Source organism: Rhipicephalus sanguineus, chromosome 1 (assembly GCF_013339695.2).
Source record: "Rhipicephalus sanguineus isolate Rsan-2018 chromosome 1, BIME_Rsan_1.4, whole genome shotgun sequence".
Lineage (NCBI taxonomy): Eukaryota > Metazoa > Arthropoda > Arachnida > Ixodida > Ixodidae > Rhipicephalus > Rhipicephalus sanguineus.
The window spans coordinates 246,494,243-246,520,579 of record NC_051176.1 but is presented as its reverse complement, the minus strand read 5'-3'; the positions used below and the strand labels follow the sequence as shown (position 1 = coordinate 246,520,579).

At 42.7% G+C, this 26,337-nt stretch overlaps 1 protein-coding gene across 2 annotated transcripts; it reads left to right on the top strand.

Moving 5' to 3' along the window:
* Nucleotides 1-24,888, top strand: LOC119376209 (NAD-dependent protein deacylase sirtuin-5, mitochondrial). Of its 2 annotated transcripts, none has more exons than XM_037646137.2 (9): nt 1-168; nt 654-888; nt 1,318-1,416; nt 2,846-2,972; nt 3,323-3,410; nt 5,410-5,463; nt 9,209-9,326; nt 14,320-14,435; nt 21,120-24,888. In XM_037646137.2, the coding sequence occupies exons 2-9, from the start codon at nt 655-657 to the stop codon at nt 21,172-21,174; spliced, it is 891 nt and encodes a 296-aa protein (XP_037502065.1). In that variant the 5' UTR covers nt 1-168; nt 654; the 3' UTR covers nt 21,175-24,888. The 2 variants fall into 2 exon arrangements, with proteins under 2 accessions (XP_037502065.1, XP_037502062.1); XM_037646134.2 differs by lacking the exon at nt 1-168 and adding an exon at nt 175-309.
* Nucleotides 24,889-26,337: the final 1,449 nt, after the last annotated feature.

Sequence of the window (26,337 nt, the reverse complement as noted above, 5' to 3'; positions counted from 1 at the left end):
CAAAACAAGAACAAACGCGCGGCCAGGGGATTTCAACTGGCATTACATGTAAGACCTGACGTGACAAGACGACAGCCGTGGCCCGTGTGCTGCGTGTGCTGCCATCTATGGGAAGTGCAGCACTACAATATGTTTATATTTTTTCGCCCCTCACTAGCTGTGCACTTGGTAAGGCGTGTACGAGTATTTATCGTCCTTATCGTTGTGCATTCGCTAATGCTCGGAGGTCACTTTGAGTGTAAGCTCGTGTTTAGCAGAAGTCGCTTACTTTAAGAAACCTCGCCCCTTTTGCCACTGTCAGCTGTCACGGTATGCATATTACACAGATATTCTTGACGCGGAGTTGTGTGCTGTGCCCCAAGTGCACGTAGTGTCGATTGGTGTTCTGAGGTATCATCGTCATCCTTGAAGTGCTTGAAGTGTGTGTCCGTGCAGTAGGTGACTAGAAATTCATGTTTCATGGGGACGAATGACGTGCGGTGTTGTTTCCGCAGTGATGCTGGTGATGCTATCTGTTGTTGCAGTCCCCCTCATCATAGATGCTTCGTCGAGAACCCTGAATGCTGCTGAGTGAAGTTCATTTTACTTGAAAGTGGGAGAGGTCATTGCTCCAAAAAGTTTATTTGTCGGCGCGTCTTCTTTCTTCACAACAGGATGGCGTCACGTGTGATGCTTAGGCGGTCTCTGAGCGTCACGGGCGCATTGATGTCTCGACCCAACACCATGGCGAAGGCACGCAAACAACCCAGCTCAGACATGGCAGCATTTCGCGAAGTGTTCAAATCGGCCCAGCACGTAGTCGCACTTACGGGAGCCGGCATCAGTGCCGAAAGCGGTGTGCCAACGTTCCGTGGTGCAGGAGGCCTCTGGCGAAAATATAATGCGCAGGTGAGTTCTTTCGCTTGTCCATGAAGCGGCTGCTGTTTGGTGCGGTCATAATTTTGTTTTCAGTATACGCTGTAGAATAGCTGGCTATTACTTTGTCGCTTGCTGTAAAACAGCGATGACATTCAAAAGTCTGTTTATAAGTGACAGAAGTTGCGGGCGTATGGCCTTCATATTAGGGAGCTTTCGAATAGTTGCGCGAAAAGCCAACGCAAAGCTTTGCGTACGCTATTCGAAAGCTCCCTAATCTGCCGTTACATGGATCTCGTTTGCTTGTTGCGCTATTCGCGAATGTCGTAATGTTCTGTTACCACATAGTCACTTTCAGCGTCGTAATATTCTGTTTCCGCGTAGTCACTTGCAGTGTACTTACTACCTTTTGTTCATTTGACTTCATGTAACGTCTGCCAACATCTTTTTTTTGTATAAAAGGATCTTGCTACGCCTACCGCTTTCTTGGCTAACCCGTCTCTGGTGTGGGAGTTCTACCACTACAGACGAGATTTAGTGCTACAGAAAAAGCCTAATGCGGTGAGATGTATGCTCCTTCAATGTAGGTTCTTATAGTGTCTGTGTTTGCGAGATGCGCATATGCCGAAACATCTGCACTGATCTTGCATTTTTAATGAGGCAGCTGTGCGCATTCAGCTGTGGTAGCTTCTTTCATATAGAAAAGTATTTCCTATTGAGCGAAGCCCACATTAAGTGCAGCTGAGAAATGTCTGCCCATAAAAACCAGATTTTGCTGTGCCCCAAGGCAAGGGGCACATTGTACTATGTGATACTGTGACTATGCTATGATGACTTATTGTATGTGTGCTGCTAAGCACGAGGGCGCAGGTTCAATTCTAGGCCATGTGGCCGCATTTTGGTGGGGCAGAAAAGCGAAAATGCCTGCAAAATTAGATTTAGGTACATGTTAAAGAACCCCTGCTGGTCAAAATTAATCAGGCGTTTCCACTATGGCATGACTCACAATCACCTTGTAGTTTTGACACAAAATTTTGAATGTAAATTTTTTTTATGTACCACTGTATACAGGGTCACAGATAGGCGTGACTTGATGACTGGCATGTTGAGACATTCTTATTATTAACATGCATTAGCTTTCATAAACATGATCACATTGCTTTCTTTCTGTTAGATGTAGGTGGCATATTTCTTTATAATACCAAAACTGTTGAATTGCGCAAACAGGACAAGGACTACAGTAAGGGACGACGACACACAGAGCACAAGCATTTGCGCTCTGTGTGTCGTCATCTCTTCCTGTAGTCCTTGTCCTGTTTGTGCAGTTCAACACTTTTGATCATCAAACAACATGCCCAATTGTCTACCATTCTTTATAATATGTTTCTCATCTTTCCATAACTCTTTGAACCCCAAGGTCTTCACGAGGAAACTGCAGAAGATTTCCACGTATTTTTTTTTTTTTGCCAGGATTTTACATGTGTGCTCACTGAAAAAAAAGCGCACATATGTATATGTGTGTCTGTGTTCTGTATTCCTTGCACACAGTGAGAACATTGAATGGCAGACCATCTTTTGAGAGAAACAGTTTTTCATACAACTCATTACAACCTTGAATAACATTTTCTCAGGACATGACAGTAAAACAAACCTAAACTGTGAAATAATCTGCATAAACTTGTTGCTCAATCTTGGCATTGGAACGTAAACATGTGCATCACTTGTTCACGGTGATTAAAGCTGTGAAAATCGTGTGTGGATGATTAGGGCTTGTCTTTGGCGATTTTGGTATAAATGGGTACGATGAGTTTAGCTTAGCCTCACGTTTTAAAGGACTCATGAAGAGTTTATTCTTTTGTCTCTGCGAGAATATGTACCCCATGTGTGTCTGTTTTTTAAATAAATAAGTGTAAAAGTCATTATTAAAATGCATTAGCTTTCATAAACATGATCACATATCGCTCTTCCTCTATATTGCTTTTTTCCGTAGGCACACAAAGCTTTAGCAGAAGCAGAAAGTCACTTTGAGAAGGAAGGACGGACATTTGTCGTTATCACACAAAACATTGATGAACTACATAGAGCAGCTGGAACTAAAAACCTGTTGGAGCTTCATGGTACGTCTTTGCAAATATATTTTGGCAATCATTGAATGCCTAGGAACTCCACTCTCATATTACACTGATGCTGTAGTGTTGTAGTTTTGTAGTGAATAAATATTGGATGGGAAAATGGGCACCTGGAATTGGCAGTGGGGATTCCAATGATGTTACTTGCTTTATATTTCTAAATCAGGCATTGCATAAAGTGACTCATGCGTCAATCGTTTGTGTGTGAAAAGAAGTGGAGGTGTGCGAGGAAAAAGCCACAGATGGTGTTCCGAATAATCTTCAGCCTTTTACTTGCAACCATTGTTGTAACCCCTGAGAAAGGTTGGTGGTAAATGTGATGGTTTTGCCTTCTTTAGGGACTTTGTTCAAGACCAGGTGTACCAAGTGTGGGCACATAGAAGTCAACAGGGACAATCCAATCACTCCTGCCCTTGCTGGCAAAGGGTGGGTGTATCTGTTTCATCTTAGGCTTGTACTACAAGTGTTTAGTATATTGTATTTAAAATCGATGTGGAAGAATTCTGGCATGGCAATATATGCCAGTACATATTCAATTTAGTAAAAATCTCCCATGCAACGTCACTGACATCTTAACTTGTTCATGACGTTTTTGTAATCTCAAGTCGTCTCAAGTTTCAAGTTTATTATTAGCGAAATAACGATACACAATATGTAAGGAGATATTACAGACTAGGGTCCCATAGTCCAAAGATCATTGGGGGATCCATGATGAAAAATGCATGGGTTGCGAAATGCATGGGCAAATGGCAAGAAACATTAGTGAAGCAGTGGTACAACTGCTACACCAAAAACTACACTATAAAAAACAGCAAGAAATACATAAACTAAACACTACAATAACTGCATCTTAACTGTGTTTTGTGAAGTGGTACAACAGCTGTGTGCTCAGCTGAACTGATACTAATGGGTTGTGCTAAATAGCGTTAGTTGCACACGGCAGCTTGTTGTTCTTGCAGCTCTCCCAAACCGAAGCTGAGACTTGTCGGGAATAAACAGACTGTAATTAATTATCTGTCATGCGCTGCAGCAAGTGATGTGTAGTGTTATGACTAATAGGCTTCCAGCAACATATTGCAGCAATCAAGTGCCATACCAAAATTTTTGTGTCAATACTAGGGGTGTGTGAATATTCGAAATTTGGAATATTTTTCGAATAGTGTTTGCTATTCGATTCGATTCGCACTGGAATTTTACTATTCGAACTATTTGAACTATTCGAACTTCCCAAAAACAAGTACAGTCAACGTCCGATTGAAAGTGACCCCTTCAGATTTTCAATATGCTTCACCTCATTGCACTCTAGTATTGCGGCAAAGCAATACGAGAGTGTACTGTGTCTTGGCAAAGCAACTTTGCCAAGACACAGTCAACGTCCGATTGGAAGTGGTCCCTAGATTTTCAATATGCTTCACCTCGTCACACCCCGGTATTGCGGCAAAGCTGCCTTTCAAGCTCCGTTACGGTCGAGCTTTGCCAAGAGACAACGTCCGATTGAAAATGGTCCCTAGATTTTTCAATATGCTTCACCTTATTGCACCCCTGTATTGCGGCAAAGCTGCCTTTCACGCTATGCTACAGTCGCAAATGTCTTAACTCAAGAAAACACCGGTTCCAACATGGAGATGAAAGATGAGACAGAGTTGAGGGCTCAATTAATGCCATTTTGGACCTGAAATTTGGGCAGGAAGTCTGAAAAATCGGAAGCCGAAGCTTTTTAGCATCCGAAATTTCAGATGTTCTTTTATATCGACGTGTACGACGCAGAATTGGAACTCTGGACTTGAAGGGAGCACACCCTTGTCCGCCACATCAGTTGCACTTCTACAAAAGCTGAAAGAGGAGGAGAGCCTAAGGAAATGGCATCTTTGCCTGTCACCTGTAAGGTGTTGTCAGCAACACTTTGGTTGCACCAAATCATGTACATAAATACAATTCGGCCTCTACATTGCCTCATTCTTGATAAGACAACTATGAAACACCACCCCGCCAGCGCTTCATCAACCTAGCGAAAAGAAATACTTTCATGTTGGTATCTCATAAGAATATGCTTAGATATCCTCTCTAACTTTTTTTGTGCAATTTCGCTTTGAAGTATTCGAAAAATATTCGATTCGATTCGCACTCGCACTTTAATATTCGAATTCGTTTTGCACCCAAAATATTGCTATTCGCACAGCTCTAGTCAATACCCCTTTAAGTGAGCTAGCTCAGTGCATAGATTACATGACTCTAGTGATATCTGCCGCCTACTGCAGCGCTGCTGCAGTTTAATTTTCATATGTTAAAGTTATGTTCACAAGTGAGTGCCCTGTAATCATAAAACAAGTTTTTACGTTGAGAGTTGTTCGTTGCCTTCTAGCCACTATTTAGCCACATCGAAGCTCAGCCTTGCTAAACGTATGTGCGCAATCTTCATTTTCAGGGCTCCCGATCCTGATGCTCCCGAGGCTGCGATACCAGTGGGCGAGCTGCCAAGGTGTGCATTACATTTTTATGCATGCAGCAGCTCTTTACAACTTGCATAGTGATTGCTGGCTGCTGCTTTTTCAAACATGAATTATATGCCCATCAAAATTGAAGTACAGTAAAATATTGTTAATTCTGATTTTGCAAGACAGGAAAAAGAATGTCCACATTAAGGGGGGACACTGATCTTAAAATTGTTTTCTCATTTCTTGATCGATTTTGATGTTACTTGGTGAGTTTACGTATATTTGTGTGCTGATTTCAAATATGCAATTATTTTTCTAGTATAACCGGTAGTTTTTAAAATACAATATATTTCATGTGCCTTTTGGTAAGGAAGATTTTTTTTTTAACAGAGAGAGTTACAAAGTAAATCAGCATATCACAATAACCTTTAATCAGAACTGAGTGCAATGAAACAAAAACTGATGTTCTAAGCCCATTAGAACAAAAGTTATGGTATGTTGAACATTCGCAAAGGAAATCGCAGCTTGAAATTGACGCACTCGTAAATCTTCAACATATTGTAACTTTTGTTCTAATGGGCTTAGAACATCTATTTTTGTTTCGTTGCACTCAGTTCTGATTACAGGTTATTGTGATACGCTGATTTATGTTGTAACTCTCTTTGTTGAAAAAAAAATCTGCCTCCCCAAAAGGCACATGAAATATTTTGTATTTTAGGAACTACTGGTTACACTGGAAAAGTAATTGCATATTTGAAATCAGCGCACAAATATACGTAAACTCACCAAGTAACATCAAAATCGATCAAGAAATCGATCAAGAAATGAGAAAAAAAAATTTTAAGAGCAGTGTCCCCCCTTAACTGAATGTTGAATCTATCGGGTATCAAGAAAAGCATAAACAAATGTCTTCTACAACACATTTTTATTTATAGAATGAATCTGCAAGTCCTGTTATTTTTCATAAAAGCAGTGTGCATGCTGCGATTCTCGTCATCTTGCAACTTCCTTTTTGATGCGACCGCAGAGAAAGACTGCCATGTTTTCATCTGAAATGTGTTCTTCATCAGCTCCCACCTCCTTTTCCTTACTACTGCCTCCACTACCACCACCACTGCACATAATTTTTTCAGTGGTAACTTATCCAACAAGAGATATTTTATTAGTAATCATAATGTTGCTGGGAAACTTTGTGGCAGCTTCAGACCCTGTGCAGTCGAATCATTCTTTCAACATCTTCCACTGTGTTTTGTGATTTTTGTGAAATTACGCACATTGTACAGAGTCAAAATGAAACTATTAAGCACCATATTTATAGTGGAAGAACCGTGATATCTGGTAACAGGATCATAGATAGCTTCCACAAAGTTCACCTACGCTGAGTCAAAACGAAACTACCGTTTGCTGCAGCCATAGCGAATGAACCTTAGGCTGCTAACAACGCAATAATGGATAGCAGCCGTTCATTTCTGAAGGCTCATACAAATGTGATGACAGATGCAGTGGTAAATGCAAATAGGCACGAGGCGTTCTGGCTTTCCTGTTGTTACCATGTGGTTCACGCTGACAACAACGATGATGCGGTCTTTACCCCTTGTTTTTATTGCTTGCAATGCAAACAAAGCGACTGATTTGCGGCGACCATCCGAATTAAGAGGGTTGCGACCAGATATATCCGAATTAACAAGACTGATACCACTAAGTAACGCACATTCTTGTTGGCACCGGAAACAAGTCCGAATTATTTGGTTGTCCAAATTAGCGAAGGCTTGATTAACAAGCTTTTACTGTACTTGCATACGTACAATCTAACAGGCCAAAGCTCGAGTAGTATACCATCGCGTTGCGGGACTGCTTGTGAACCAGTTCATAATGAACCATTTAAGTAATTATGTAAGCCAGACTTCAGAGACACTAATTCTGTGAACAGCACTCATGAGCCCCAATTTTGTGATGTGTTTAGACAATGCCACACAACGTTGAGATGAACGCCCTGGTACAGTAGGACCCCGTTGTTACGTTCCCTGGTGCTGCGTTTTCCTGGCTGGTACGTCATCTTCGGCCGGCCCCGGCATAGCTCCCATAGAATCCAATGCATTAGGAGCCCCGCTGTTACGTCACAGCTGCGGGACTATTCCTGCATTGTACGTTGCGAACCGGCCTTCCGAGATGGCCCAGGCGGCCATGCTGACTTTTCATGTGGCCTGGCTTAGTCTGCTTGGCGGCTCGACGACCGAATTGGTCATCGAATTGGACCGAAAGGGCGACATCTATGATGCATTTTTAAATCCCGCCACCGGAAACACGACCTCTGAGATCCGTATTTTCCATCGACGATATCGTGGCCGACTGTGCCGATGTGTGCGTGAGTGATGACGACGTTCAGGAGGTGGAGCAGGTGCCGGAGCAGTTACTGGAGCCAACGGCTTCGTCGGCCATAACAGCGCTGAATTTGTTGCAAAGATATGCGCGCACTGACAACGCAGAAAGCCACATCGCACTGCACGTGCTTGAGAGACGGCGTATACTGATCGGGCATGAGAAAATGCACCAGGCGACGCTGCACGATTTTTTCAATCGAAAGGATTGAAATAAAATTGTGTGCTTCTTGCTTCTTGCCACTACTCTTTTTCTCCCCCCCCCCGTTTTTCGGCTCTTACGTTTCCCGGCTCTTATCTTCTTTTTTTTTCACGATCCCATCAAAAGTGTATCGGCGGGGTTCTACTATACACCAGAAAAACATCCAGGTGCTCCGATGCCACAGGTAGAACACTTGGAATCTCTTGGACAGTCCTAAGCGGCCCTTGTGGGAAATACAGTGCTAATACTAATTGTTAACTATAACATTAGTGAATTTTGTGACATTAGTAACATTAGTGAATTGTAAATTTTTAGCATGTACTTCTCAAAAACTGGTAACACTCGCAGGATTTCTGCTTAATTCATTTTAATTAACTACTAGTTGGCTCCAATTTCACTTGTGCTGTAGCTAATTCATATTTCTATTAATTAGCTAATGCTAATCTGCAATTTTATCTTGGAAGGAGTGTTGATTTAAGTAACGCAGTCAAGGTGATGGAATGCTAATCTGCCTCAGGAATCTTTAACATTGAAAAAGAAAGCCCATTATGTTTCTTTGTATCCATGTGCTACTTCTGGGTGTACTACCGTATTTATTCGAATCTAAGCCGATGTTTTTTTTTTTTTTTTTTTCCGAAAAAACAATGTGCGAAAGTGGGGGAGTCGGCTTAGATTCGAGTACAATGATTAAGTTTTTTCTTTTTTCTGGCCTTGCAAATTTCAGGGATCAGCTTAGAATCGGGGCCGGCCTAGATTCGAGTAAATACGGTATTTACCAAGATTGCCAAAAATTTTTGAAAGATCACCTTTGGCAGATAGTGCCATTCTAGCCTCTGAGCTGGATTGCTCAAAGAATAAGCTATTTGCTTGACAAATGGAGATGCATAATTGAAGAATTTCTAAAGATCACTAATTAATCTTTGACTGATTACACATCTAAACGATGACATCATAGTCACCATTGCCCTTTTGCCGCGCTTGGTAGCAAATGGTAGCAAGCGAGTTCACAAGGCAGATTCACGTGGAACAAATATATACAATATGAAGCCAGTTTGTACATAATTTCCAAATTTTTTTTTTATTATATTTGAGCAAACAGTTTAAATTTGACATGCGATAATAGGCGCATAGGTGCTGACAAGTCAAGTATCTTATTGCATGGTTCAGTGCAGAATATGTGACAAAATATTTGCTTGTGTTTTAAAACAGGTGCAAAAAGTGCACTGGACTGCTGAGGCCACATGTTGTTTGGTTTGGAGAGTCACTAGAACCCGATGTTCTTGCCAAGGCAAACGTTGAACTTGAGAGGTGTGATCTCTGCCTTGTGGTGAGTGGCTGGATGGAAACTGCATTCTGAATTTCTTTGTCGTTTAAGCACTAATGAGCGACCCTATAAAAAAAAATGAAGAAGCAACTCTGTTACTGTGGTGAAAAAAAAACCGGCAACTACTTATGGTGTAAAGAAATGTGTACAGGTAACAGGAAATACATCTTCTGCATAGATATGCAACATTTAATACGCTGCATCTGTGAGCTTTAGTTGTAAGCTGAAACTGCTGGCACTGCAGCCACCTGAAGTTAGTTTGCTTGGCACCAGCGCTATCTGGACGGTGCACCTATACACAGTGGGCATTTATGTTTTCCTATCCATGTCTCGCCCCGCCACGGTGGTCTAGTGGTTATGGCGCTCGACTGCTGACCCGAAGGTCGCGGGATCGAATCCCGGCCGCGGCGGCTGCATTTTCGATGGAGACGAAAATGTTTTAGGCCCGTGTACTTAGATTTAGGTGCACGTTAAAGAACCCCAGGTGGTCGAAATTTCCGGAGCCCTCCACTACGGCGTCTCTCATAATCATATCGTGGTTTTGGGACGTTAAACCCCAGATATTATTATTATTATTATTATTATTATTATTATTATTATTATTATTATTATTATTATTATTATTATTATCCATGTCTGAAAAGGGAAGGAGTTTGGCACATAGGACTATTAAATAGTACCTTGAACTAGCCATTGTCAGCAGCACAATTCGTGTTTATGATGCATTGTTTGTTTTTCTTGGTATATGCCACTGTAATTGCATGCATTCTTTTGTGAGCCGTGATAGTGAGACGCATACCTAAAGCGTGTAACTACCTTGAAGAAAGCATTTTAAAAAGTATTTTGCCTTATTGTTAATATATTTAGTACCCCTAGAAATAGAAAATAAGTGTTAGAGAAACAATTTTTCTACCTTCTTACCTTTTTGTTAGGCCTGTGTGACAGTATCAAATTTTTATTGCAAGGTTAATAAAATAACATTTGTTAATAATTTCAAAGTGAATGATTTAAAATAGTTGCAGGGCTTGCATAAAATCTTGACCAATCTGAAAAAAAGTTATACTGACAAATTCTTAAAAGAAGGCTCTTGCAGATGAAGTGTCATCTCTGAAATCATTTCATTTTCAGAATTCTAATATTCAAATATTTTCTAGCAAAAATGCTAGTTGATCAACATTCTCTGCAATATGAGCAGCATAACATTAATGCACAGGCCTCTGCTCAGTGTTGTGTTTAGTGTGTTGGAAGCTTTGTGATGGTTGATGGGCTGATAAGATACTGTGAATGTTGACCACGGTACATAGGTGGCACCAAGTGCAACGGCAAGCATGTGCAGTCATTCGTGGCACAAGTGCCAAGGCACTCAGTGTCAGCCATATCCATGAGAAAATAGCATCTAAGCTCGAGGATGTGGGTTCAACTCCCAGACGCCATGGCCACATTTAAAAGGGAGCAAAATGCAGGAACACCCGTGTACTGAGATATAGGTGCATGTTTAAGAAATCCAAGTGGTCAAAATTAATCCGGAGCTCTCACACTAAAGCCCCTCCATCGCCTCTGCTGCTGCTTTTTTAAGTAGCGCCATCTATTGTTTTGTCGCCGCCGGCCATTTCCGATTCCGGAGCTTCCAGAAGGAAGTTCTTGAGCCACTTCTTTCAACTCTTTCTTTCCATCGTTTTCTGCACACGCATGTGGACACGCGAGAAAGCAAATATTTCCTCCTCCGTTTCGCAAGTGCTGTTGCTTTGAGGTTCGTCCTAAACTGCTCGCTGCCGAGTGAGTTTTCGCTTGGTGTTTCTGCATCGCGAGGGCATGGGCGGCCATGGGGCAGTTGCATCAACTGGAAAAGCAGCAGAAACATCATGGCGGCACTTCGGCTTCCGCTGGGTGGGGAACAGTGTAACGGGAGAGGGGGAGGACGAGTTGCCGCTACTTAACCTAGCCGGCGAAAAATGCATGGAGGGGCTTTATCTCAGACTACAGCTTGCCTCATAATCTTATCGTGGTTTTGGCAGGAATTTGTATGCGACTTCAGGAGTTAATGAAAGAAGGAACGAGAGCCTAAATTGCGATCACTTATTTCATTCAGCAGCGCTCTATGTTTACAGTGTTCTGCAAAAGATGTCCATTTTCCTCTGGGTAACCTGCTCCAAGATCAAGATAATGTCGTTCCAAAATGAAGATCTTTTTTCTTCTCCAGAAATCGCACCAAAAGCTGTCTAAGCTATCCCATCCCTATACATATTCAAATGCTGTTGAATATAGGTAAATAATTAAAGCTGGTGTTTGAACACTTCCAAAATACCCGCACAAATTTTCACTTTGACGGGTTTATATAGTTTCATCTGCCAGTGAGAGCACCACATGATAATTGTGTTAAGGCCATCTTGCGCAGTAAAGACAGGCCATTTGGGGTTGAGAAACACAGCCATCTGCTAATCATACAAAGAGTGAGGCCAGCTGGTAGATCATTAATGAAAATTAAAAGGAGAGAGTCAAGAGCTGACTTGTGCAGGACACCGAATATTGATTGCGCTTGTTGTAGTTTGTGAATTGAGACGATTGAAACGCAAGCTTTGAATCTATACTAAATTAGGTGGTGAGGGACAGGCACGCAAGTTTGTTAATTAAGTGACAGTCAAATGCCTTTGAGAAGTCTAAATATATGACACTAGTTTGCTGGAGGCACCCAAGTGCCTGGAAGCTTCGAAAATTTGGGAAAATTAAAGAGACAATCAAGACGACTTGGTACACGCGAGTAGATTATGTGCCATGTTAACTTGCAAGTAATGCGGGCTATAAATATGGGCTTCCAATGACTGCAGTCAAAGTAGCAGTTTAGCTCGACTTATTATTTACTGTTAGTTTTCTCATAAAGGTGCACTGATATGCTTTCCAATTGTTGTTTTTTTATGTGTGCACTGAATAATAGAGCAAGTCCTCTAATTCCTATAAAAATAATGCATTGTAGTGTCAGAGTGCCCTTGTGATACATAGTACTTAATTTCAAGAGCCAGTTTTGGTAGGTCTATACCCAGCATGTCGATACATCGTGACACATTGACTTGCTCTGTCACTGCACTTGCTGCGTCAGCCACATGCCTGCACACAGCCAGAAGGAATGCGCACAGCACTCTCATAAAATGTTTGATGAGCAGCGTCATCATATCTAGTCTTGCTACACAATAGCATTTTTTTTCTGTGTTGTGAACTGCAAGAGCATGATAATGTTGATGATGTCTGGCATTTCAAAGCCAGCTTTGTTATCAAAATAAAATGTCTTGTTTCCCAACGTTCATATTTGTTAATTATGCATGAAATGCACGAGTGTAGTTTTTCCAACTTCAGAAATCTGACATTACTGCTAAAGTATTTGACATAATGTCATTGAAGCAATTTGAGTGCCACTCACACATTGTACACAGAAAAATGCATGATTTCCACACAAAGTGAAAATTTTAACATTGAGTGTTCCTTGTTTTTAACGCATAGAAATCGTGAGATAACTGTCTTGCAGTGTTTTTAAATAGGTGCGTTGGTAACAGGCATTCTGCCCAATCTAGTTATTCCATCTGTACACCCCCAACTGTGCCAGAGTGTTTGGTGCATTCATGTGTGACTGTTTCAATAGTGGTGCATGATAATCATGCTACTAAAAGGTTATCTTGGAAAGGCATGATCAAATTAGCACCTAATTTGTTAGTATGTGCTCGAAAGTTTGCTGCACACCATAATATGCAAAGCATGTAATACAGTAGAACCCCGCTGATACGTTTTTGAAGGGACCGTACGAAATAAACGTAAGAGACGGGAAACGTAAGAGCCGAAAAACAGGAAAAACGGCAAAATATTTAGTGGTACAGAATTTTATTTCAATTCTTACGAGCAGCACGAAAATTGGCTCGCTCAGCCGCGATCTAGTCGATGGATAGAAACGCGGAGCTTAGGACGGCCTTATCCACAGAAATGTAATCAACGTATGTGATTTTTTTAACACCAACAGCTGTAGGCATGAATGAACTAAGCACACGCAATCACGACCGGCGCGGCGAGTCCGACCGCGAACCGCACGCACGACCCTGCAAGCTCCAACCAGCTCGAACTCCTCCCGTTCTCCGACAAATAACGATGATGATGAGTCTACGCGAACGCGATGGCAGAAGTGAATGCCAATCTCGAAGGCCTTGTTTTCGCAAGCAATTACGTCATACACGCCATGTTTGTGCAATGCAAATCTCAGAGGCTATGCTTTTGTCAATAGTAAATGCCAATCTCGAAGGCCTTGCTTTCGCGAGCAGTTACGTCATAGACGCCATCTTTGCAATTTGAATCTCGAAGGCCATGCTTTTGTTTGCATCAATTGAAAGATTCTGTTGCTTGTGCCTCTCATGCGGCTAATATTACGGTCAAACAAGGCCAAGCTGCGTGAAAATGCACCATGGCCGCTCTCTTTGGTAGTCACTCGGTCGGCTCCGGGCGCACTTCGCGACGTATCATACGGGAACGGTCCGACAGTTACGACGTAACAGCGGGGTTCCCAGTACATTGTATCCTATGGGAGCTATGCCGGGACCGGCGGAAAACGACGCAACAGCCGGGAAAACGCAGCAGTGAGGAACGTAACAGCGGGGTTCTACTGTATAAGGCAAATTCACCGACAACTCAAAGCAACTGGACACGTATTTTTCAGCGACTAAGAGGCTTTATTTCTGAGAAATCCGTATGGGATTTCCTTGTGGCTTCGTGCTACAAACGGGTGGTTGTCTATTTTCCCTTTCTCACGTAATATATGGTTTAATACGAGTCATTGACGGGCTAGGTGGTGCTTATACATAGTAAATTTTTAATAATAATAAAAAAAATGGCTCAAGAAAGACTATCGCACACAGTGCTACTAGTTGCAAGTATCGCTGTGTCCTGTCGTCTTTCTTGTGCTAAAAGTCACTGTGGATATCATTGATGTTTGTGCTTATTTGGCAGTTTTGGTTTGTTTCAGATTGGTACTTCATCTGTAGTATACCCAGCAGCAATGTTTGCTCCTGAAGTTGCGGCTCGAGGAGTTCCTGTTGCAGAATTTAACCTGGAATCTACTCCTGGCACTGAGAACTTTGGGTGAGGAAAGGTGCACTTTGATGTAAAGCATATGGTATAAAGCAGATAGTTATAAAGTAGTAGTAGTAGTAAGACTTTATTTCGGGTGGGTTTCAAGAGGTGGAGGCTCCCCGAATGGGGGCCATGGCTGGGTGGGCTCCTCCTTACAGGAGTCCATTGGCAGTAGCCGCCACCCGGGCGCGCGTGACCAGGGCCTTCTGGCTGGCCAGGTCCGAGCAGTCGAGCAGGGCCGCCTCCCAGTCCTCTCGGGTGGGATGGGGTAGGGGGGGGAGGTCTGGTGTTAATTGACACGCCCACACCATATGGAAGATGTCCGAGGACCCTTCCCCACAGTATGGGCACTTCCCTGAACACGCAGGGTCGAAATATTTTTGGACTGCCGGGCACAGTATTGTTTTGGTGTACAGACGGAGGAGTAATCGTTCCTCCTCCCTCGTGAGCCCTTTGCAGGGTTTATGAAAAGTTGCATGCTCTAATTGGTAGTAGTTTATAATTTCTCTGAACGTGAAAACTGGATTGAAATCGGAGTCCGCATCGGAGTGAGGTGAGGGCGTGGCCCGGTAAGTAAGCCCGCAGGCCGCGGCGTTTGCCGCTTCATTACCCTCGAGACCCACGTGTGCGGGAGTCCATACTATCATTCGGGGCGTAGGTGCTCCGGTGTAGTCGCTGTTTTGCAAAATTTTATACGCGAGGTATGGGGCGTATCCTCTTTCAATGTTTTTACAGGCTCCCCGTGAGTCAGCGATGATGACTCTCGAATCCCGATTAGCGGCTGCGAGAGCAATGGCCACTTCTTCTGCATGTGTTATATCTCGTGTTTTGAAAGTTAGTCCGTTTATTACTGTATTTTGGTGGACTACCGCGGCCGTGTACCATCCCCCGTGGTGTGGGCCGGAGGCGTCCACATAAAAAACACCGTGTTTGTCCCCATAGTGGTGCGCCAGAGCTTTGGCTCTTGCTAGGCGCCGACCACTATGGTTTTCTCTTGTTATGTTGTTAGGAAGGGGGCATACACCGAGGGCGCGTCTCCAGGTTTCCGGGAGGCGCACTCGTTCTTCCTCTAGTGTTGGGTGATGAATGTGCAATCGTGAAAGAAGGCGGCTTTCTGATTGTGTTTTTGAGAGTCTCGTGTACTGGTTTGTTAGGTGCGCTTCCCTGAGCTCCTCGAAGGTGTTAGTCATTCCTAGGCCGAGTAGACGCTGGGTGGATGTGTTAATCGGTAGGTCGAGGGCTCGCTTGTATATTTTTCGCAAAATTACCTCAGTGGCATTTTTGTCGAATTTGCGAAGGTGTAGGTAGGGGGTCGAGTACAGAATGCGGCTTGTTACGAAAGCATGCGCTAGTCGCAAAGCGTCTTTGCATCGCAGTCCACCACGTTTGTTTGATACCCGTCTAATCATGCGGCCTACTTGGTCGCTCACCTTCCGTAATTTGGTCAGTGTTGTGTCTATTTTCCGGTGTTTATGTATAAATAGGCCTAGAATTCTGATCTCGTCACGTTCGGGGATGGGTCCGTTCGCTAGGGATAATTCAATCTTAGTACTACACTTCCGTGTGGGACGAATGTGTACAAACTCGGATTTTGTTGGGGAACATTGAAGGCCACAGCGGTGAGCGTAGGTTTCTACGATTTCCGCCGCTTTCTGTAGATTGGCTTCAATTTCACCTAATGAACCGTGTTTTGCCCAAATGGTTATGTCGTCGGCATACAGCGCGTGCTGTACACCTTCGACTGTCTCCAATTGAGCTGGTAGTTCCATCATTGCAAGGTTGAAAAGTAAGGGTGAGAGGACTGCGCCCTGTGGTGTGCCCCTCGAGCCCAACTGATACGGACCGTAATCCTCGTCTTGTATTCGTATGTAGGATTCTCGGGCCGTTAGGAATTGCTTGACGTATTGAAAGGTATTGTGACCACATCTAGTTTGGGAGAGATGTGTTAATATTACCTCGTGAGCAACGTTATCGAACGCTCCCTTCAGGTCTAAGGCCAGTACGACCTTGTCGTTGCGGGGATGCTCGATAGGGTTTATGATTTCGCGGTCGAGTTGGAGGAGCACGTCTTGTGCAGCCCTGTGAGGGCGGAAGCCAAACATTGTGTTTGAAAAGACGTTTGTTTTCTAGATAGTCTGATAGTCTATCCCGTACCATGGTCTCCATTAATTTTCCTGCACAGGAGGTAAGGGAGATCGGCCGAAGGTTATCTGTGTTTATGGCTTTTGGGAATGAACGTTACTAAAGCTGTTTTCCATTCAATGGGTAGTTGTGTTTCTCCGCGCCAAATTGAATTTATGTATTTCAAGAGTGTTTCGTAGGCTGAATCGGGGAGGTTGGCTAGCAACTTCACCGTTATTTTGTCTTTTCCGGGTGCCGTCCCTCGTTTCATTCTGCTTAAGGCTGCTTTTAAATCGTGAAGTTGGAAGGGTCGATCTGGTTCTGCATTGTCAGGCCCTGCATACGAGTATGCACGTCCCTGTGGGTCCTGATGTGCGCAGAGGTACTGATCCCGTAGTTTACTTGCTAGTTTCTCGGCATTTCCTTCAAAAGCATGTGTGGCTCTTTGAAGGTGTTTTTGTGTTTCTGTTCTGGTTTGTGTAGGGTCGATTAGTGCGCGGAACAAGCGCCAGGTGTTCTTGCTGGACATTTGTCCTGCTGCCGTATTGCACCTGTCCACCCAATTGGAGTCGGCTAGTTGAGCGGCGTATTCCGCTGCTTGTTGGGTGATTTCGGCGATGCGTGTTTTGAGTTTCTTGTTGAGTTTTTGTCGCTGCCACCTGTGGACAAGGCTGTGACCCGCCTCCCAGAGGTGAAGATGGTTGTCCACCTCCGGAGTTGCTTCGGATAATTTGATCTGAGTTTCAGTTGAGTTGACTCTATTAACGAGTGTTTGTGCCCAAGTATGATATCCCTGTTCGTGAATGGAGATCGAGTTTGTGTACTCTTGTCGGAACTTTGTCCAATCTATAAATACCTAGGGGTAGTCTTGTCATCCGACTGCTCGTGGAATGCGCATGTAGATGATGTGGTTTGTAAAGCTGGAAAGGCGCTCAACTTTATCCAACGTAATTTAAAAACTTCGGAACTGAACTTAAAAAAGACAGCCTATTTAACATGTATACGACCTATACTGGAATACGCTTGTGCCGTGTGGGATCCTTCGCAAGCCACATTGATTGATAAAATTGAAAAAATTCAAAACCGGGCGGCCAGGTTCGTCTTGGGACGGTACAAGAGAGGGGAGAGCTGCACTCAGATGAAAAATGAACTTGGATGGGAACTGCTTTCCTCACGTCGGCAAAAGCTGCGACTGAAGTTCTTTTTTCAGATATATAATGATAAAACAGGAATTAATAAAGAAAAATACTTTAAGGAACCTCATTACCGTTCATCTAGAACTGACCATGTTTTTAAAATAAGAGAATTACGCACCAGGACGAACCTGTTCGCGAATTCTTTTTTTGTTAGAACTGTTCAAGAGTGGAATGGATTGTCTGCCATGCAAGTGTGCTGTAAGAACGAAGAATTGTTTATGTCGTTTCTGTAACCCCCCTGCTGTAACGCCTTTGGGCAATGCGGGGTAACCTTTGAATAAAGAATAAATATAACTGCTGACATAAAAAGCAACCTTGCTGTTAAGCTGAGCTTTAGCATCAGTTTTCCCTTGTGGTTGCCAATCCTGTTCTATTTACTCAAGCACCCACTGGTGTGAAGCGATTTTCGAAGGATGGGAAATTTTGAAACTTTGCTTTTTAATTTTATTCTGCATTAAAGGGGTACTGACACCTTTTTTCGAAGGCGAGTTTACTCCGCCATACAAATTTCCTGTATGCAGAGACTGCTCTGAGCAAGTGTGAAGCTCAGCAAATGCTAAGATATTTTATTTTGACATAAAAGTCAATTTTTCCATGGCGCACCTACCGTCATCGACACTAGCTTGACGTCAGGCTACAGTACTAATTCTGGTGACTTCACGCAGCAGTCTGGCTAGTTGTGATGATGTCAGGTACCAAAACTTCCAAGATGGCCGCTTGTGCGTCAACAATAGAGCCACGGTGCGGAGCGGCTGTGGAAACGTCACTATATATTGTGTGAGCACATGACGTGAAGCTCATACCGTGTTGTGACGTCAGGGTACAGTAGGAACCGAAACTAGCTTTTAAAAACATACTGTAATTACTTTTTCAGGGTGCACTCGCACTTAGCACTACCTTTTCTGGGGTCTTGAGGGCTCGGCCTTTCATTTGCCGCAATATAACTGAAAAATTTTCGTGTCAGTACCCCTTTAAGTGGTAAAATGTTTGTGATAGCTTAAAAGATGATCGTATGAAAGCTTTTTCAGTATTGCTGGGAAGTTCCAGCTGGTAATAATGAGTTCAATTTTGCTGTTTTGCACACATTTTAACTGGTTTATTGAAATTTTAGTAAGTTCTTGTGAAAGGGACCACCTCTGAACAGAAAGTATTTGACAGAACATAGTTTAGGTAGTTCCTAACATGAGTATTAAGAAAAGGTGATTTAGAGTTTATAGTAGAACCCCAGTGATATGGGGTTCTGCTAACCAATAAGAAAAACCATGTTTTTGGTCCAGGTTGGTCGCCGTGCCTGGAACTTTCTGTTCAGTTGTTGCCTACACTTCTGGCTCTACTGTGCTACCTCATTCGCAAATGCACACAGGCTTGCTGTCATATTAAAGTAGCAGCATCACTATTAGCAGCAGAGTTGCCAGATTCTACCTAGCTAAAAGCAAATATTCATCACAAAAGAATCCCCAAAAAAGCGGAAATTTAATGAATTTTCCTATTGAAAATATTTTTAATTATAGTAGAAAAGTGTCACTCAAATACCAAGGGGATTTGAAAAAATCACTTCAGTTATTTTGTACAGCAAAAATATATGCAACTATGAGTGAAAGCACATATTTACTTTTAACATTGTCCCCAGGGTAGTCTCCATTCGGTTGAATGCACGTTTGCCAGTGCATGATTAACGTAACTTGTTGATTCCCCCAACGTATGTTTGACTTCAACACTCAACTACTTAAAGTCATCGACAAACTCGCTATTAGTGAACGACAAACGTGCCATTGATGAACGTGATCACTAAAATAACTGCATTTGTTGGAAAAATGCAAATAAGCCCAAAAAACGCAAAAAGCGGCTGTAAAATTCTACAAGCAACTCGGCGAAAAAAAAAAAGCCCAAATCCGCTTATTATAAGCGGAACTGGCAACTCTTGACTAGCAGTTGCCAACACGAATTGTTGGGAGGAAGGAATACTATTAGTATAATACACTTTGAGAGCCTGATATTGGTGACCATGAAATAGTAGTTCTCAGTTTGTGAAGACCGGTATAATTGCTGGAAATAAAAGTTAGATTTACAAGATATGTTGTTGTGCCATGTGCATTACTGGCTGCATTAGTTACGCAGATCTCTCACTGGATTCATCTGCTTTACTCTTGTTCATAGAACTTATTTCGCTCCTGTGTAGTCTGTTGTGTGCTTTAAAATTTGTTGCCAGGATTTAATTGCTCTTGAGTTTCCTAGAGGCTATGACGCTATACATTTGTGTCAAAGTATGCGAAGCAAGATCTGGCCCAAATTGGCATGGAGAAGCACCAGATATTCTCATACAGCTAATGAGGAAAATGAAGCATGTGACGGCGCTGAAGCAGATGCTGCTACATGTGATCCAACTTTACATGTTCAGTTGCTGCCAGCAGGCAGCACCATCGGATATTTTTGCCCCCAATGTTCTTTCCTTGAACCAGCATTAAAAAAAAAAGTTTTGATTCAGCATGCTGGTCACAGTGGACATTGACTATGAATGTTGTGATAGCAATTAATAGGGATATTTAAGCAATCACACTTTTGACTGCTTGTCACAGTTATACTGTACTGCTATTTAGAGCGCGTGTGTGGACCGTGCGTGTCGAGTTAGAAGGCCTCCAGAGACATGCAGTTCGTTAGCAAAAAATTACAAAGCCAGGTGTACTCATAGTCATACTCCGTCATTCTGTGCATGCCATACCACAGTGCACATGCTATTCTGGGCAAAACAGTCAACACCAAGCTCTAGCTAAATCTGTTTTAACCTTTTATTGGGTGCTGGCCCAACATTTTATTGGGTGTGCCATTGAGGTGTGATGCCTGCATGTAATGTCACTGCCAGCATTCATCGTCATGCCAGCTTTGATGCACATCTTGTTTCTAGCAGGGTGCTGTTCCTGCTGCACAGCAGTACGTTCACATGTTGTGTTGTGCTACATCGCATATGCATAGTATTATTAGAACAACATGGGAGGAGCTCAAGTGCAATGCTAAACCTTGCTTTCGCTAATAATGCTTCACATTCGAGGGAAACTGAGCCTATTTCTTTTTTCTTTTCTGCCCATGTGCTCATGCTGGCTCTCAATGTTGCTAACTTAACATACGCAACTGTGTTGTCTATGGAGGTAGTGATGACCCAACAATGCTATTTTGTACAAGATTACCAAAATAAAACATGTTGTTGGCCATGTCGGTTTCAAGGATTGTTTTATAACAAGTGTGGCTGTAAAAGTTAGAGAAGTTATTATAATGTTTATGATGTGTGTTGGATTATGCGTCTGTTTAGCTGTTGTCTTTTCCAGACTTAGTTGCTAACAGACATTGTTATATCCAATGTTCTGTCTTCTCTCTCTCCCAGGTTTCATTTTGATGGGCCCTGTGGCACTACGCTACCCAAGGCTCTTGCTTTGTAAAACTTTTACTCTGCAGAAGATCGGCGAAATGCTGTCAACGCTAATGTTAGCACACATAGTGCTGGACTTTGTGCTCCGTGACGTTCACGAGGACATGAACGAAGCTTTACAGTGCGAGTTGCAAGTGTACTGTGACACTTGTTGAGGACTTAATGGTTTTAACAATGGCAGCCACTCTAGTGAGGCAGAGGTAGCGTTCTAAGACCTGCGTTGCAAGGCAAAACTTGAAGGTCTTTATATGTTTATTTTACTTGTGCTTATTTACGAGTGTTCAGAGCGGCTTCAATGTCACGCAGATTGTTTGCAAGTTACTGGTCATGCAGCTTTGTGTTGGTGGCATAACCAACTTGTAAGCCAGGCTAATGCAATAAGCAGACTTTTGTGTGAATACTGGAAGCCTTCTCTTGCAATGCCTGTTGGTGTGGTACACAATAAGATGGCATTTGTTACGATATATTTCCAAATAGCAAAAGAGAGGACATTGAAATGCTACACTAAGCTGACCTATGTACCTAGTCTCTCTCTGCTGCTTCTCTTAATGGGCCCAACCTTAGTCATATTGACATTTATAACTCCTATTTTATGTGTATGGCAGTTAATCTAGATGCATACATTTTTTTCTACACATTACTTCTTGCAGAGTTACTGCTCTCATTTGGCATACAAATAAGTTGTGGCATTCTCACTTTTCTGGAGGACCTCATGATTTTTTTCCTTTTTTAATCTATTTAGGCTAGCAGTGGTGCACGCTCGCGAGCAGACAGAACTTGTTGCATTGCAGAAGCATGGCAGTGGCATTGATGCAACTCAGTAGTGTCTTCATCTGAAAGTTTGCACGAATGAATCCTTTGGTAATAGGTCCATTGCATTGTATCCTATTGTCACAAGTAATGCTATGTCAGCACTCATTCCAGATTGATGAAACGAATGGAGTGTAATGTTGCCACTAAACATGTACAGTCACGAGCAAGTTTGGGGACCGATTGGTGTGGCAAAGAATTTTCTTTGCAGCCCGAGTATGTTGGCTGAAATCGAGTCATCCAGCCTATAGTCGGGTACAACTTAAGGCAGCGGTATTTCCACCTCAAAGGTTATTGCACACAAGCCTGCACCAATGGACACTCATTCTAGACTGACATGTTGAGCCATATGGCTGGTGACCCTGTTGCCGGAGAACATGAGCAAGACTATTTCCTTAGCTGCAGAGGCAGTCGGCTGCCGCGCTGTGTTCATCTGCGCGGGCCTCTCTTGCCTTAAGCTGTACCCAGGGTGTCAGAACAAAATTTTTTTCCTTTTGGTTTTAGTTTCGTTCTACCGCAAAAAGTTCCAATCCGTTTCTGTTCCGGAACGAAAAAAAATCTTTCGGAACTGTTCGTAATGTTTTTTTTTTTTTATGCAAAAAATTTGAAGTTAGGGTATTCATTAAAAAAAAAAAAACACTGGATTTGTGATAAAGTTACTTGCCCTCTTAAGAAAGTGGGACAGGGGTAAAACATGTTCTTCAGAGGAGTGGAAGCAACTGTACCATGAATTCCTACCAACTAGCACAAACCAGTATACCCTTCAGAGTCGTAGTATTTTCTGAAAAATCAATTACAATTTTTTTTAGCGGGCTCAATGCTTTTGTGTCAAGGGAGTGAACACAATCTCAGAAGCAGCACGTCATTGAGTGTACTCTTTGTTGTGCGAGACCACCGTTCTGATAAAAAAAATCGCTTGGCCTGCGCGGAATACGCAGCACAGTCGCAGTGAAAGCTGGAAGAGCGGCCTTTCTAGAGCCCGTTGTAGACTCACTTGGGGCAACTGCTAATACAAGTACACATGCGAGGCACCCACTACGCCATATGTCATAGTAATTTTTCTGAAGTAGCGAAGCACTCACTATGCCATTATTCGTCATTCTTCGGAGAATCGTGGTACCCGCTACACATCTGTAAGGCATTATGTGCACTTTGTGCTGTGGCTGATGACGATGAAGAATTATGGCCGAGCCCTTTGTAATGGGTTGGAAGCATCCAACGACCGACTCGTTGCGCAATTCGCATTGTGCGACGCCAGGTTGTTATTTTACTCTTCTGTCGTGCTATATTACATACATGTTATCCCAATTCCTTGCCCGACATGACGCTTGTATAGAGTATTTTTGCGAAAGAGTTACAAGCAACAGCATGGCACTGTGGTGGAATACTCGACTGCCACTCAGAGGGCACGGGTTAAAAAACACATCCTATCCTAGGAATTTGTTTCTTATTTCATTTTTTCTTATTTCACGCGATAGTGGTTACGGACACCGGCTGCGGCGGTGGACAACTATGGCGCCAAAATCGGCTGTTGTGATCTCATAACAGCCCTCACTGTAACAAACTTCAGCACTGACAATGCCCTCTCCAGGCTGGCCTGCATGACAGGCGCACAGAAGTCTACCTGCATTAATATAAACATCTCTGGTTGCCACTGTTTTCGTTTTTCGCACAATTTGAACATTGCTTTGGAATTTCTTCCTGAGGTACGCGCTAATACTGTACTCTAAGATATGCATAATTGCTCAGTTGACCTCAGTTGTTCTGGATTGCGAAGTTTTCTCGTGAACCGAAAAACGATTAAAAAAATTTCAGTTTCACTCCGGAACGAAATAATAGATAATGTTTCAGTTACATTTTCGTTCTGGTCAAAAAGTTTTTTTTTTTTTTTCGTTTTTGGTTTTCATTCCGTTCCGACACACTGGCTGTACCAGACTATAAGTGTGCATTTTGGCCAATGCGACGTATTGAAGCAATTGTACACTGTGGAGCTGTATTTTAACTTTTTCTTGATGCCGTGGTCCCCAAACTTTTGCTTGCGACTGTACAGTATAATGTTTTACAAGTGTATAAAATGAACACATTGATAAACATGCAGTGCTTTTATGGATGCCTTTACTTGAAGGGACACTAAAGGCAAATATTTAGTCACGTGGACTGCTAAAATACCATTCCAGAGACCTTGCAGTGCTTGCTTTCATGTCAAGAAAACATTGAGTTCTAGAGAAAATTGCAACTAAAAGAGGCCTGGATTTTTAATGTAGTTCAAATCGCCCACCACTAGCAATGCAGTGTGATGCTACACACGTCATTGCTCCCCCTTACTGCTGGCTGTTAGTAAAACAGTGCCGAAGAGCCAGCATTGTTTTCCTTTTTTTCCAAGCAGAAAGGCATGACCAGAAACAGGGCCAGGACATCACACAAACTATTATTTCTAGCTGCTATGAGCTTTGTGAGCTCGGAAGATCATTGCTGCGTTACGCGACACAAAAGAACCAATCATTAGCATGTGCGCTGCACGGAGCCAAGCAGAAACAATATCTTTTTACCACCCGCATTGTCAGGTGCAACGTCATTGAGTGTGTTTCTGAAAATTGAACAGCAGCAGATGGATAGCATTTCTTTCCTCTTATGATGAAATGCAATGATCTTTTTTTTTAGTATCAGTGGTTGAAAAACAGTTTCACAATTACAATGATACGTTAAGCCATTGAGCTAGTACTGGAATGATCCAGCAGATTCTCAGTGTGTTCTACATTTACCTACGTTTCTTGCTTGATGCTGTAGACATTTTGGGGGTTTTCTCACTAGTTTCATTTTGACTTAATATTTGGCACTAGTGTCCCTTTAAAGTGATGTGGAATTGAAGTAGGCATGTTTACAGCTTTCTCGTGTCATTTTTCATTCAGACCATGTAAACTATAGTAGCTAAAAAAAAAATTGCATACTATTGACAAACTGTGCAGCCGACATGACCTTTGCTTTCTTACGCAGTGTCTGTCATCCAAACATGCAGATGTTATTCTTTGCGACTTTTTACAAATAATGTTACGATGATTATTTTTTTTAAGAATGCTGAACTGCCTTTCTTTCTCATAAATGTCTTCTGCCAAAAATAGATGCACAAGGAAGTATTGTCAACTCTTTCATCAACAATTGCCTGTCTACAATAAAATATAGTGTTTTGTAAAATTTGTTCTTTGTCTTTTTTTTTTCCTTATATGCTTTAGAAGTGATGCATAATGTCATAAAAGCTTTAATCTGACTCATCGGCATTTTAAAAATATTTGGGCTCTCTATTCTAAGTTTGGGACCCCATTGAGTTTTGTGTACATGCAATACAGCTACATAGGAATGGCAAGCCCTAAATTTGGATGAGGTACTTGCACTGTGAACTTGCAGCACAAGTGTGAAGCACGGACTTCGCTATTCTGCAAGAAGATTTTGCTCGGCTACTGAACTCAAAAATTGGTGAAGCTTGCACTAAGCTGCGCAAGGCTTGAAACAGTGAAACTGGACAATTCTGAAGACAAACCTGGTTGCTTCTAGGCCTTAGCTAGATGATGCAGGTTGTTTCTAGGTAGTTGCTAGGCTTTAGGTAGGTGATGCTAGGTTGTTCCTACATTGATTCTCAGCGCAGAGAGGTTCGAGTTAAACCACAGACAGTCGCATACACTGCACAGATGTCCAAACTCCAGAGAGAAACTCGTGCTAAAACCAAGCGTTTGCACCTCGCAGATTTACGGGCACGTTGTTGTTGGTGTAGCCCTTCCATCACTTCGGGTTCTTCTCTCAACTGCCATTGCCTTTCCCGTTACCTCGTATTCTCTCATACGAACTCGGGGTCTTCGGCTCACTGCTGTCGCTTCGCAGCCATTTGTTGTTGGGCTAACTTGCCTTCATTTTTAGTGGATCAGTGGTGAGTAGTGGGATCAACCCAATTTCTGTGGCACAAACCAGTTTATGATGATGACAGTTTTTTGGTTCGTCAGACAAGGAACGATTTGCTAAACAGCTTCACTGTTAAAACTGGTTTGATCCTGGCCACAGTGGCCACGTTTCAGTGGAGTCAAAATGCTACAGACCCGTGTACTGTACGATGTCAATGCACTTAGAATGACTGCCAGTTGGGCGTGTTGGTATACGTTCAAGATGGTGCTTTGTCCTGTGTTCTTCAAAAGTCTCCTCTTTCTAGTGCTTCACCATCATGAATGTCAGTGCATGTTTAAAGAACCCCAGGTGGTCGAAACTGTCTGGAGCCCTCCACTACAGCATCTCTCATAGCCTGAGTCGCTTTGGGACGGTAAATCCCATAAACCAATCGTAAGAAGTTTTATGAAGCACCACATGCATGAATTGAGGA